We start from the raw sequence: 13142 nt of genomic DNA, 5'->3' as shown, positions 1-13142 counted from the left end.
TTGATTCAGCTGTCAGCTTCTGCTGTCAGCTTCTGCTGTCAGAATCTGCTGTCAGAATCTGCTGTCAGAAGCTGAAACACTGAAAAGCTTGTTTGTTACAGCTTCGTGAAAGTGCTGTGCTGTTGACCAGAATCTGGTAATTATTGTTTGATACAGCTTATAGAATCTGCTGTTTAGGGTAAAATGACCAGAATACCCTTAAGGTTGATAGAACACTCAAAATGCATAAAAAATTACCAGAATACCTTTATAAATATATAATTACACTAAATATATATAAATATAATAAAATTATATAAAAACTTTTAAAAATAATTTTATTAATTTTAAAATATTTAAAATTTAAAAAAAAAATTATAGAAAATTTTATAATTCTACAGAAATTTCGGCAGCATCTCCTCTTAAAAATGGACATATGAAATTTTCCTGATAAACAAAATACCTGCATAATACGCAATTCAACATTCACATTACATCATATATACATAACATATCCACATCACATCATATATACATAACACATCCACATAACTTCTAATTTACATTCCGACATCATTTAAACATAATAATCATAGTTAATATAATAAGTAAAATTGAAATAAATAAAAACATGAAAAATATACATCCAACAAATGCATACAAAATATATTTTTCATTCTTCTTATTTGACTCTGTTACTTTATCTTGAGGAACATTATCATTGATAATGTCAACTTCATCTGCCCACACAAAAGACCCTGCATGTCTCTATAAAGTAAAATAACACATGAATTAATATCAGTCTAACCAAATATAAATATGCACCCAATATTAATATCAATATCATATTACCTGCCAAGATGGACACCTATAAAACATCCTCCCATAATTTTCTTTTGTTTTAGCTGTGATTAATGTCATCACTCGACCACATGAACAACATGGTGGATGCGTATAATTTGCCATCAATGCTATTCATCATACACAAAGAACATAAATAAATAAGCATAGAATCTTCAAAATATAATTAAAAATATTATAATCTTTATTCCAACATCGAAGAACAGTATTTATAATTACAATACAAAGTAAAAAAAAATTAATATGAAAATGCATCAATGATTGCCAGTAAAAATGGCATCAGCTATTGAATCCCTATGCATTTTCATTGTTTGTTGACTCTGACAACCTACTGATGGGGGAACTGGATACTCTTGATCAATGATCCTGTCTTCTTCCTCTTCCATTGCCCTTTCTTCCTCGAATCGAATAAATTCTTCATCGACAATTGCATGTTTTCTGATAAAATTGTGCAATGCCATGCAGGCCACGACAATGTTTCGTTGTTTGTCCAAATTATAGGAACGCATCATCTTCAAGATAGGCCATTTTGCCTTCAAAACCCCAAAGGTTCGTTCGATCACATTCCGAAGTGAAGAATGTAAATGATTGAACATTTCTTGTCGACCATTTGCCCGTGACCTCCGATAGTCTTGTAGATGGTATCGAACACCTCGGTAAGGTGCGAGATAACCTTCCATGAGCGGATACCCAGCATCTACCAGATAGTATTTACCTATTATCCAAAAAAAATTTATATTGCCTAATCTTGAATATAAATATATATAATTGACAAACTTTTAAATACAGACCTGGTGGAGGATATGGAAAATTTAAATTGGGAGTATTCAATGTCTCAAGGAAGACCCGTGAATCATTAGCCGATCCTTCCCAACCAACCACCACATGAGTGAACAACATGTCAAACGAACATGTTGCCATTATATTTTGCGTGAGTCCCTTATGTCCTCGATATTGCATTTGGTCTGCTATTGGTACAAATGCACTAACATGTGTTCCGTCTATCGCTCCAATACAATCCTACATATTTTTTAATTATATTAATCTATAAACATTAATAAAACAAATATATTTAAAGTGTATGTATATGAGAAATTACCTTAAAATATGGCAAAAAACGAGGATTGTTACGGATGTGCGGAGAGACTTCATTGAGGTCGGGAGGTACAATCAAGGACATTGACAAGTTCACAATCGCCAAAAGAACTATGTTGAAATACTTGCTAACCGTTTCAAGTGAATGAACAAAACGATCTGCAATTACTCTTTGTCCTTGATTATGTCCTATTATCAATAGGAACATCGCTACTTGTTCCTGAATAGTAATATATCGTTGCATCTTTAGCAGACCCCGTTCCTCAAGAATAGAACATAGATTCACAAATACATGACTTTCCATTCTAAACAATGCGTGGCACATCGTATTATCATTCAATGTTTTTCGCACAAAATCAATCCCCTTGAACGGACAATTACTATGTTCCTCCCTATCTAAGACATTCGCACAATAAAATAAAGAACCTAGGATGGCTCCTCTCGTGCCTAAATTTAAAACACTTGACTCAACAGTATTATTGGTATCATCATTTGAATCCATGGTATCAGCAGTATCAACAGTATTTGTGCTATCAACATCTGAATCCATTTGACCTGTTTATGGATCCATATTAGTTGTATATACACCCAACTTACAATACACAATAAAATGATATCCACCACATACAACAAAACTCATTATCTACAATATTAATCACAATAAACATCCAATAGTGCAAATAATATCCATTTATAGGAAAATATAATATATGTCTAACAAAAATTAACATATCCATCTAACATAGTATTTTACATCATATTAGTGCAAAAAGTAACCAATGTATATTACACCCTATAGGTGCATCATCAAACCGACATAAATATAAAAATAACATGAAAAAATATCTAACAATCTCTCCCAGCCAGATAATCAGTCATCTCACTCTCCAACCACCTAAGACGAATATCTGTTGATCGTAACCCACAAAAAATCTCTCTGAATTGCTTGTTTTTCATAAACATCTTTAACGCAAAATGATAGAGATCACTGTTGGGGGTTATCTCTGTTAGCTGGTCTAAGAGGTCGATTGACTCTTGAATAGTGCCTTTCTTAACAGATGACTGATTGATAGAAGCAGATGTCTGATTGTTAACTGCATCTACGAGCTTCACTAATGATTGGCCAATTAGCATAGCAGGAGTTATCTTCTGCCTACGACCCTGAGATTGTAGAGTATCGCCACTTCTGCGTCGAACAGGATCTGTGGGTGGGGGTACAGTAGCGGTAGCATCATCCCCTAACTCATCAGCATCATCAAGAGTAAAGTCTAGAGGTGTCTGAGACTCTGGGGGCAAGGTCTCCATGACATCTTCTAGATCATCCCCAAGATTATCTGGTTGGTTTACTGATGTAGATGGCATTGTACCAGATGCAGGCGACCACATCCGGCTACCAGTAGCATATGTGCCTCCAAAGATTACATCTAATTGCTTCGCAAACATCAAAGGCTTCGATCGAAATATTGCATCTTTTGGATGATGCTTTAAAAAATAAAAATTCTAAATTATATATAAAAGAAATAAAAAAAATTTAAATAAGTGAAATAAATAAGTAAAAAAAATATATACCTCTAACCACCCATCCCACCAATCCTCACTTGCATCTAATATACCCGTCTCAACATTATAAGAGACGCCAGTATTTGTGCAAATCTTATTCCAACGTCCCCAAAGTCCTTTTTGTCTATCCCACTTATTTTTCATTTGCCCTCTATCATAGTAAACGCCAGTTATCCTTTTAAACTCTTTCATCAATGTTTCATATCCGATCTTATCAAGTACTTTATGTGGTCTCCTCCCCTTTTTAACTAATTCATAGCATATCTCGACCCAAACTTCATGTTGTTTGGGTGTCCAATCTGCTTTCACACTTTTTGAATTGTTATCTTCCATCTGTCAATGGTAATAACAACAGTAGTGCATAGAACAAAACATGTCATATTCTACTTCAATCTCATCATCAATCTTTTGTAAAATCTTTAGTTCACAAATAAAAAAAATAACGAAATAAGTAAGAGCAATAAAAATATTGTTTTCAGTCTTACGGTGATGGATCCCATATATATTTTGATTTTTGCACAATGTATAATCAAAGAGAGAAACCAGGAGGCAATGTCAGGCTATCCTATAGATAGCCGGAAGAACGCACAGTTCTCAGTCCCACGGTGAGGGATCCCTGTGTTCTCAATCTTTGACTGTACAGAGTACAGTAATTGATGTGTGTGTATGCGTGTGTAAGATAAAGAAAAGCATTCATGATTCAAATATTCAAACTTTAAAACTCAATTAGTGGCGATTCAGTTCAAACTTAAAAAAAAAAACCATTACAATTCTATAACATCCAACAAACATGATTCAAATATTCAAACTTTAAAACTTAGTGAGACTGCCACTAAGGACTCTTTTGCTCAAAGCTAAAATTCAATCCTTACTCGAGCAAACCTTACATTATGAATCATGCTACCATTATGAATCCAGCCCTTATTGGAATTTTAGAAACTCTTGAAGCTAACCATTACAATGCATGAGTATTTAATTCAACCATGAATATGTAAATAATAAACACACCCACATAATAAACCCTTAAGAAACTCAAACCCTACTAAGTGATAAATACACCCATATGAAATTTCCATTAATAATAAACACACCCATATGTAAATAATGCTACCATTAATAATAAACACACCCAAATGAAATTAGGACATCCATACCAATGACTACCTTGACTTGCTAAATAAGATAAAAATCCCAAAAGACTATTATCAAAAACATAACATGAATCCTACTCACATGAGATAGAACTTGACCGATAAACTTCATTATAGAATCAATTTTAGAAGACTATTAAATCCCAGAAAATAAATAACAAACAAAAAACTACTATTACTTTATAACTTTTTAAAGGAAATTCAACTTCTACGATACCAAGAACATAACCAACTACATCAATTTTTCAAAATGCAGAAGAAAAAAATTCCAAACAAAAAAATCAGAAAAAAACCCAAATAAAAACTCCCTTATTTCAACCCATAAAACTCCTATATTTCTTAGAATCTGCAATTCCGACAAATACCCATATTTATTTATAATGGCATCTCTAAAAAATCAGAACAATATATACCTAAAAACAGATTAGTATAAATTGAAGAACATAACATATTTTCCTAAACAATGAAACAAAGAAACAGACAGAAAACTCAATAAAAACAAGTTCATCTGAATCTCTCAAATCAAAACAACCAAAATCTAACTACAAATACCCTTAAATTGAGAAAATAAACCCAATTGAAATTTTCAAGTTTAGTGATCATCAACAAACATTCTACCGACAACAAATAAATAGAAGAAAATAAAAATAAAAAAAATATAACACATAGAACATGAATAAAGTGAGAAGAAAACTACCTCTGTAGAGAGAAAAAGACAGATAAAGAGCTTGATAGAAAGGGGTCGATCACTGTTTTGACAGAGAAATTGAAAATTCCTGACTTGGAATTTCGAATGGACAGTTGGATTCTTCTTCTAGAGGGCTGTGGTATGTAAGATTCAGTTGAGATGAAGATCTGGAGAGATGTCTGAGGTCCTATCTTCAAGAACAGCTTCGTGCTGTCAAGAGAGAGAGAGAGAGAGAGAGAGAGAGAGAGAGGATCAGTGGTTATTTGAGGTATTTTCGAGCAAAAGAGATGAGGAGAAGAACAGATCTGTGATCTGTCGAGTAAAAACCGAGCTACTGTGTGCGAAAAAAATTAGATCTGCTGTGTGTAGTTCTTCGACAGAGAAGGGAACGAGAAAACAAATGTATGGCTGAAGAACAGCTGCGTGCTGTCGAGAAGAAGAAGATAGCGATGGAGAACAGATCTGATCTGTTGAGAAGAAGAGATAGCGATGGAGAACAGATCTGATCTGTTGAGGTTCTGTCGCAGAGAAGGGAAGAAGAGAAGCAAATAACAGAGGGGTGTTTCGGTCTTTCAACGTGAGCGGTTTTTCGGTGTTAATTTCACCCGCAAACGCGAATGGTAAAAGCTCCTTTCAACAGCTTTTCCTATCTGCGTTTCAGACCGTGATTTTTTAACGCGAATTTTTTAACGCGAAATTACCAAACGGTAATTTTGAGGTGAGACGCAGATTTTCGACGCAAAAGCGCAAAAAAGCGGTTTAAAAATCGAAAACAAACACCCGCTAAAATTTGGAAAAAATCAAAATTTTACTGTTAAGTCAATCAATAAAACGCAAACTTGACTTACGGTTAAGGGAGTAAACAGAATCTTGCCTTTTGAAAGGGTTAAATTTAATATCACCAATTTAGCAGGGGTATTTCTTAAATATCCTTTTGTTCCATTGATGTTAGGGTTCTAAGTTGTAAAACAGGGTTTAGAATCAGAGCATCAGCAACCTCTCTCTCTCTCTCTCTCTCACACACACAGCTTTCATGGCGCCTTCGCTTTCTGTGAAAAAGGGGGCAAAACCCCAAAATCCTCCACCGAAGAAAAAGCAAAAGAAAGATCTTTTACCTGCAAAACCTTTGAAAGAACTCGACCTTCTCGAAGACTCTGATACCTCAAAGGAAGAAGACGAAGAATTAGACTTATCTGGTTCAGAAGTTTCTTCAGGCGGAGATGATGATCCCTTCACTGATGATTTCCTCCAAGGAAGCGATGATGACGATGGTAAAGTTGCATAAATTCTCTATAGCTATTAGGGTTTTTGTTTTTGTGTTTTTAGGGTTTTTGATTTGCTTCTGTGTTGCAGAGAAAGGTTCGGATTTGGATTCCGATGAGTCAGATATCGAGGAGAAATCGAGAGCTATAGATGAAGAAAAGGCGAGAGAAGAGGAGGAAGCAGAGGCGGAGCTGGAGCTCAATATTAAAGAGGAATCCGATGAGTTTCGATTGCCGACGAAAGAGGTTTGTTTCGTAAATCGTAGCTATTTTTATGTAAATTTCACTTATAGTTTGAGCTTAGTGTTTATTTTTATATTTTTCATTAAATTTAGGAACTTGAAGAAGAAACACATCGACCGCCCGATCTTACGAATTTACAGAGAAGAACAAAAGAGAGTGAGCATCACTCCTTTTGATACCTTTTTTGATAGATTTTTATTCAAACTTCTTTATTAGATATTAAAGTTTTGATTTTTTTTTGCTATTGGTTGTAGTTGTTAGAGTGCTTTCGAATTTTAAGACATTGAGGCAAGAAGGAGCAACCAGGAAGGATTACATTGAGCAGCTTAAAAGGGATTTGAGTTCTTACTATGGTTATAATGAATTTCTGATTGGAGCTTTGGTGGAGGTAATTATAGAGTTTTTAATCATACCTGAAGTATACTCTGCGCTTATAAGACGCCATTGAATCTGTGCTGCATCTTTGGTGTGTGCATCTACGCCACTTTGTGGTGCTCGGCACCTCATATGTTTGTGAGGATCACGACACTTTCACTGAGGGCGCATCAATTCATGGGTGTAAACTGGCTTTGCATTACTTTAAATTATTCTATTGGGAAAATTACCAAAAAAGGGTCAAAGTCTTAGTTAATTTTAAAAAAGAATAATATATATTTTGAATTATCAAAAACAACTTAAATTGCTGGACTGTCCAATGTTTTAGTAACTCGTTGGACAGTCCAACGTTTTATGTTATTTTATGAATTTGCCTTAATAGCCAAGGGACATTTTTGGGAGCTTTAATGGGTTTTTACCAAATTTTTGAAAAGTTAGTGTTTTTTTGATAATTAATGAGATATTTGAGTCCTTTTTTGTGGTAATTTTCCATTTTCTAATTTGTTTTCTAATGTCTTATCTGTTTATTATTATTATTTATATAGATGTTTCCAGTTGTTGAACTTGTGGAACTTATTGAAGCTTTTGAAAAGTCTCGGCCCATTTGCTTGCGGACAAATACTTTAAAGGTGGAAAGATGCTGCTGACATTTTTAAACTTTTTTTTCCTCTCTGAATTATCTGTCCTCCCTGGGTTTTACTTGTTCTACTATCAATGGACGACATCTTGATAAAACTTATTTTTGGTAATAAGTAGACTCGAAGACGGGATTTGGCTGATGTCTTGTTAAACAGAGGAGTAAACCTAGATCCATTAAGCAAGTGGTCAAAGGTAATAGTTTTTCTATGTCATTATAAATTTTAATTTATTGTTTAGTATTTGAAATAACCATATTCAACCATTGGTAGGTTGGATTGGTTGTGTATGATTCACAAGTGCCCATTGGTGCCACTCCAGAATATATGGCTGGTTACTACATGGTAACTCTCTCTCTCTTTTGGTTTTTTTTCCCCTTCTGTTGGTGTTATCAATTGGTCTTTTTAAGCTTGTATGCTTAGAGTTTTCCTGTTTAACTTGTTTGCAGCTGCAAAGTGCAAGCTCCTTTTTACCCGTAATGGCTCTAGCTCCTCAGGAAAATGAGCGAATTGTAGATGTGGCGTAAGAACTTAGCATCTTGTTCGGATGAGTGATTTGCATTGTTTAAGATATTCTAATGGTATTCTAGAATAGTAAGGTCAAAGTAAATAATGTATGCTCTAAATTTGAGATAGATTATTCCCAAAATATAGTTCTATAGGGTTGAAAATTTAACTAAATGGGTTAGTGCTTTATATTGCTACTGTGATGGTGCTTATGAGTTTTTGATCGCATTCCCATTCATCAACCAAGAAACTCAACAAAATACTAGGAGTTGTTAGGACTTAGGACCATAACATCTTGTATAATTTGTTTGCTTAAATAGATGTTCGTGATGAGATTTATTGCTTCATCAAATTTTAAATCTTTTACACTATAGTAAGTCATGTACTGGAACTTGAAAATTTCAAAGCCATTGTTCTTGTATTGTTTTCCAACACTAACAAGCAAATTGTTGAAAATTTTAATTCCCCAAACATATAATCAACATATTCAAGCATTTGCACCTGATATATATACCGTTCCATACTTTCATTAACAAATTATTTCACTTTTTTGATATTAGTGTATATCCTTCTTTTGTACCAGGGCTGCACCTGGTGGAAAAACAACTTATATTGCAGCTCTCATGAAGAACAGTGGTATGTGTTAATTTCTTGCTGATTCCCGCTATTCTGTTGTTTATTTTGGACAGTTTCAGTTATTCTAGTTGCATGCATGTGATACTTTTTTCCTGGTTTGGATGGTCTACACTTGAACTAAGTAGCTTTTGACTTTTACATTTTTCCCACCATTTTCACTTTGATGAGCATAGCATAACAATTGTACACTGTCAAGAAAATATTATATTACGTACCTCTAGCTCTGAAACCAACCTTCTTATTTTTTCATTAAGTGCTTTGCTTCTTAAAGGCCAGCTCATTGAATTAGAGGCATCAATTAAGACTTCAATCTGTGAATTAAATTAGTAACTTACAAATTAAATGTAAATTTTACTTGCAAGTATACAAGTATGATGCAGTACCCAAAAGGTTGAACTGACAAAGATTGACTATTGCAACCAAAATTACCAATACGAAAATTGATAAAAATAAATTCCAAATATGTTAATTCAATTTTTTTTTCCAAATGATAATTAAATCTAACCGAATTAAAAAGTGAAATTTAACATGGAAAAAATATTAAGGATTCGAAGATCCACCATCATTTTTTATGGATTTTCTATAATTCAATTAAATTTGAATAACAACTTGATCTAATCGAAAAATTTAGAATTAAGATTCGTACTAAGTTCAATTTAAAAAAAAAACATCAGATTTTATAAAATATTGTTTTTAAGCAATTTTACTATATGAATCTACTAGAGGGACTATCTAGCATCTGATGTAATTGGAATACACATTAGATCAAGAAATTGTTTAGGTAGATTAATATGAATGAAGTCAAACAATTACATTAATACATCCAAAAATATTCATATATTAATTCATCAATAAAAAAAATTACAATGTTGTGGCTTCTCTTCTCCTTTAACATTGATTTTAGCCGAGCATCATCAAATACGTCATTATTTCTTCTACTAAAACAAATAAAGAATTAGAAATAATACTCGTTTTCTTCTTCACGTTGATCGAGGTACTACCTCTTCGATCCTTCACTTTTCCTTTTTTATCATTTTAAAAGAAGAAGATGAAAATTAGGAAAAGAAGTAGAGAAGAAGAAAATTAGGATATCAATGAGAGTCCCAATCGTCGGAAAAAAGTGAGCAAATTAAAAAGAGAAATATTAGAAAGTGAGAAATGTTTTGGGGAGAGAATGTGAGAGAATAGCAAGAGAGAGGGGACGTGGTAGTGAGAGAATTCGTTGGAGATATAGGATGATAAAGTAAATGAGGGAAAGAGGTGAGAGAAAACAGAAAGCGAGAGGAAAAGGATGGAGAGAAAAAGAATAGAAGGAAAAATAGGGAGAGGAAGTGATCTTTGTTGGAGAGGGATATATATATATTATAGATTTCTCGTTTTTCATTTGGTCTTTCTGTCTTTTTATGTACTTTGCAACAATGTCCTTTCTCCATTCTTTTAATTACCATGGATCATCCCGGCTATGTTGATTATTATCAGCAAAAATAAGTTATTTCCAACAGTTGGATTGTCCAAAATGATATCCGTGTGGTCTTAACACCTAGAGTAACAAAGTGATGTAGATTTAACATAATTTTTAATCAACATTTTGGGCATATTTCCAATGTCTAGATATTGTTGTTATACACCAAGACCACTCTTTAATTTACTGTCCGTTGTGGTTTCTTGTCTTGGTCCCATTGCTTTATGTTGTCGTTTCTTTCAGCATGGTAATTTTTTTTTTCAAGCGCCATGGTCTTGCTAATCTTTTTTTTATACATGCAACTTTTACCAGGAATACTTTATGCAAATGAGATGAAGGAGCCAAGACTCAAGTCACTTACTGCAAATTTGCATCGTATGGGTGTAACAAACACCATTGTCTGTAATTATGATGGAAAGGAGGTTGGTTTTGAGTTTCATAACCTTTGAAGCCTTTTTTTTAATCTAGATAGTTATTATTAGTATATTAGACATTTGGCATGGTTTGATGAATATGTTGCCCCTTCATATTGTTGTCTTGAGGTTCCACAAAATTTTCATGGATTCATGTGAACTGATGGCATGTGATTTTTTATTCCAGCTTCCCAGGGTCTTGGGGCTAAACTCTGTTGATCGAGTGTTGTTGGATGCACCCTGCAGTGGGACTGGGGTAAGCAAACCAGACTATGCTAACACCCACTTAATCTCTCGAAGTTGTTTCTCTTCTTTATTGTTTGCTGTATGAAAATTGGATGAATGTTCTATGATTTAACAGGTTATATCTAAAGATGAATCTGTTAAAGCATCTAAAAGTGCTGAAGATATACAGAACTGTGCTTTCCTGCAGAAGGTATATTCATTTTTCCTATCGAGTGAAATTTCTTGAAATCTTAGGCTTACTTGGATGGTGTTATTGTATCTGTCTGACCTGTCTATCTCTCCAAAAAAAGTAAATGAAGCTTTCTTTCAAGAATGTGCTTTGAATTTTTATTATGGTGTTTCTGGGGATTGTTCCCATTTTTGTTATGTTTTGGGCTCATTTTGATGTGCTTTTTATTAATGTAGATGTGCATTTTTATTACTTAGATTCTTCAGAACTAGTATGAAATAGTGCTTTTATGTTTGCTTTGCAGCAACTGATTCTTGCAGCAATTGACATGGTGGACGCTCGTTCCAAATCTGGGGGATACATTGTTTACTCAACTTGCTCCATAATGATTGCTGAGGTTTGTGTATGAGTACCACTTTGGATAACCAATTATGCCAATTTCTTTTCTAAAATTTCAGCTTACTACCTGCAGAACGAAGCGGTCATAGATTATGCACTCAAAAAGAGGGATGTACAACTCGTGCCATGTGGACTAGACTTTGGTAACCCAGGGTAAGTAGTTTCTCATAATCTGCATTTATGAGTCAAATTATAGTTATCCTCATCTTTAATCCTTTGGTTTTCTACCCAGGTTTACCCGCTTTAGGGAGCACCGATTTCACCCCTCGTTAGAAAAGACGAGACGTTTTTACCCTCATGTTCACAACATGGATGGATTTTTCGTGGCCAAGGTTTGTCCCTTCCTCTATGATAATCTCTTTGTCAAATGCAATTTAGATTTTTGGGTAATTCTCTTTTGATTTAGTCAGCTCTCCTCATGAGCCACATTTGAAATTTTTTTGTTATTGGGGTTTAGAAAGTTTTATCGGATTTTATGCAGACCAAGTTGCACCCTTAACCTTACTATTGGTTTACTTGGCTAGATACCTTTCTGGAGCACTTGGTATTGGTTTCATAACTTTGGATTACTCCATTACTTCTTGCAGTTAAAGAAGAATAGCAATTCCAAGCCAACAGCTGAACCATCTGAACCGTCAGAAACTGTGGAACAGGCACCCGTGCCCGATGACAGTGGAAACAATGAAAACCACACGGAGGAAAAATCTCACCAACTTAAAGTTCATACTGGTCCCAGTAAGTCAAATGGTAGCTGGAAAAAGGGTGTACCCATAAAAGGGAAGGAAAAGTCCCCATCCATGGCCAGAGAATGGAAGAAAAGGAAATTTCCATCTCGAGAGGAAATCTCAAGAGCCAGGTAAGAGATCACTTCTTTCATACTAATTCTTTAACGTTCAACAGCTACAAAATTGCATTTAACATCCAAGAAAATTTTCGCCACAGTAGAAGCTAAAATCTTTTTTCGTTCTTCCCCTATTCTGTGCTCCTGTTTCAGAGAAGAGAAAAGGAAAGGTTTCAGAGTAAAGAAAGATTCAAGCAAGAATTTTAGGGCTCGAAGGGCGGTATAATGACATAAAGAATGTAGCATGTTGGGTTGACTGAAGCCGCTTGGCAAAATAGTGGCAGCACAGCTCCAGACTTTGAAAGTTAAGTTATGATGGAATTGGATTCATATGTAATTGCAATGTGATCAAGCATTGTTGAAAGAATCAGAGGTTGGTTCTTCATCCCTCTGGTGCGAAATTTTGTCATGTATTTTATCTTCACTTTCTAAACTTTATTTTCCTTTCCTTAGGCACAACAAATTTAACAACTTATGTTTGCTCTTGTTTCTCTGAGCTTCATTTTTCACCCCTTTCGGCTTTCATGTATGAGATGACTTTCAGACAACTGCAATGATTCATTATGGTCAATGTTATTGGTAAAAAAAGGTGACTCTCAGTCATCTGTTATATGATTGTC

The 13142-nt window shown here is 34.3% G+C and overlaps 2 protein-coding genes and 1 long non-coding RNA gene across 5 annotated transcripts; 1 reads left to right on the top strand and 2 right to left on the bottom strand.

Annotated features, from left to right (window-relative positions):
- On the bottom strand, positions 1–7382 carry LOC147391801 (uncharacterized). Its single transcript, XR_015182744.1, has 3 exons — positions 7253–7382; positions 832–950; positions 1–747 (listed from the first exon to the last, which is right to left on the bottom strand). It is a non-coding gene; the product is annotated as an uncharacterized LOC147391801 (long non-coding RNA).
- On the bottom strand, positions 984–5985 carry LOC147391802 (L10-interacting MYB domain-containing protein-like). Of its 2 annotated transcripts, XR_015182743.1 has the most exons (3): positions 3505–5985; positions 1632–3417; positions 984–1555 (listed from the first exon to the last, which is right to left on the bottom strand). XR_015182743.1 is itself a non-coding variant. In XM_086458192.1 (2 exons), the coding sequence occupies exons 1-2, from the start codon at positions 3826–3828 to the stop codon at positions 2782–2784; spliced, it is 960 nt and encodes a 319-aa protein (XP_086314318.1). In that variant the 5' UTR covers positions 3829–5985; the 3' UTR covers positions 984–2781. The 2 variants fall into 2 exon arrangements, 1 of the variants encoding a protein (XP_086314318.1); XM_086458192.1 differs by having other exon boundaries at positions 984–3417.
- LOC147391800 (S-adenosyl-L-methionine-dependent methyltransferases superfamily protein) lies at positions 6319–13142 on the top strand. 2 transcript variants are annotated; one of them, XM_086458190.1, is made up of 17 exons: positions 6320–6605; positions 6688–6842; positions 6932–6995; positions 7094–7227; positions 7760–7843; positions 7971–8045; positions 8123–8194; positions 8299–8372; positions 8940–8992; positions 10767–10876; positions 11055–11123; positions 11229–11303; positions 11587–11679; positions 11755–11834; positions 11914–12013; positions 12269–12537; positions 12676–13142. In XM_086458190.1, the coding sequence occupies exons 1-17, from the start codon at positions 6368–6370 to the stop codon at positions 12746–12748; spliced, it is 1818 nt and encodes a 605-aa protein (XP_086314316.1). In that variant the 5' UTR covers positions 6320–6367; the 3' UTR covers positions 12749–13142. The 2 variants fall into 2 exon arrangements, with proteins under 2 accessions (XP_086314317.1, XP_086314316.1); XM_086458191.1 differs by lacking the exons at positions 11914–12013; positions 12269–12537; positions 12676–13142 and having other exon boundaries at positions 6319–6605; positions 11755–11838.

Source organism: Akebia trifoliata, chromosome 11 (genome assembly GCF_017979445.1).
Source record: "Akebia trifoliata isolate Shusen 1 chromosome 11, ASM1797944v1, whole genome shotgun sequence".
NCBI classification, from domain to species: Eukaryota; Viridiplantae; Streptophyta; class Magnoliopsida; order Ranunculales; family Lardizabalaceae; genus Akebia; species Akebia trifoliata.
Note: the sequence above shows the minus strand (reverse complement) of the source record. Positions and strands in the feature narration are given on the sequence as shown.

Bases quoted from the DNA above. Each gene is read 5' to 3' on its own strand.
- LOC147391802 (XM_086458192.1), bottom strand. From the start codon at position 3,828: ATGGAAGATAACAATTCAAAAAGTGTGAAAGCAGATTGGACACCCAAA. The intron at 3,418-3,504 runs GTATATATTTTT...TATTTTTTAAAG, and splicing joins GGTGGGATGGGTGGTTAGAG to CATCATCCAAAAGATGCAAT.
- LOC147391800 (XM_086458190.1), top strand. From the start codon at position 6,368: ATGGCGCCTTCGCTTTCTGTGAAAAAGGGGGCAAAACCCCAAAATCCT. The intron at 10,877-11,054 runs GTTGGTTTTGAG...TTTTTATTCCAG, and splicing joins GTAATTATGATGGAAAGGAG to CTTCCCAGGGTCTTGGGGCT. The intron at 11,124-11,228 runs GTAAGCAAACCA...ATGATTTAACAG, and splicing joins CACCCTGCAGTGGGACTGGG to GTTATATCTAAAGATGAATC.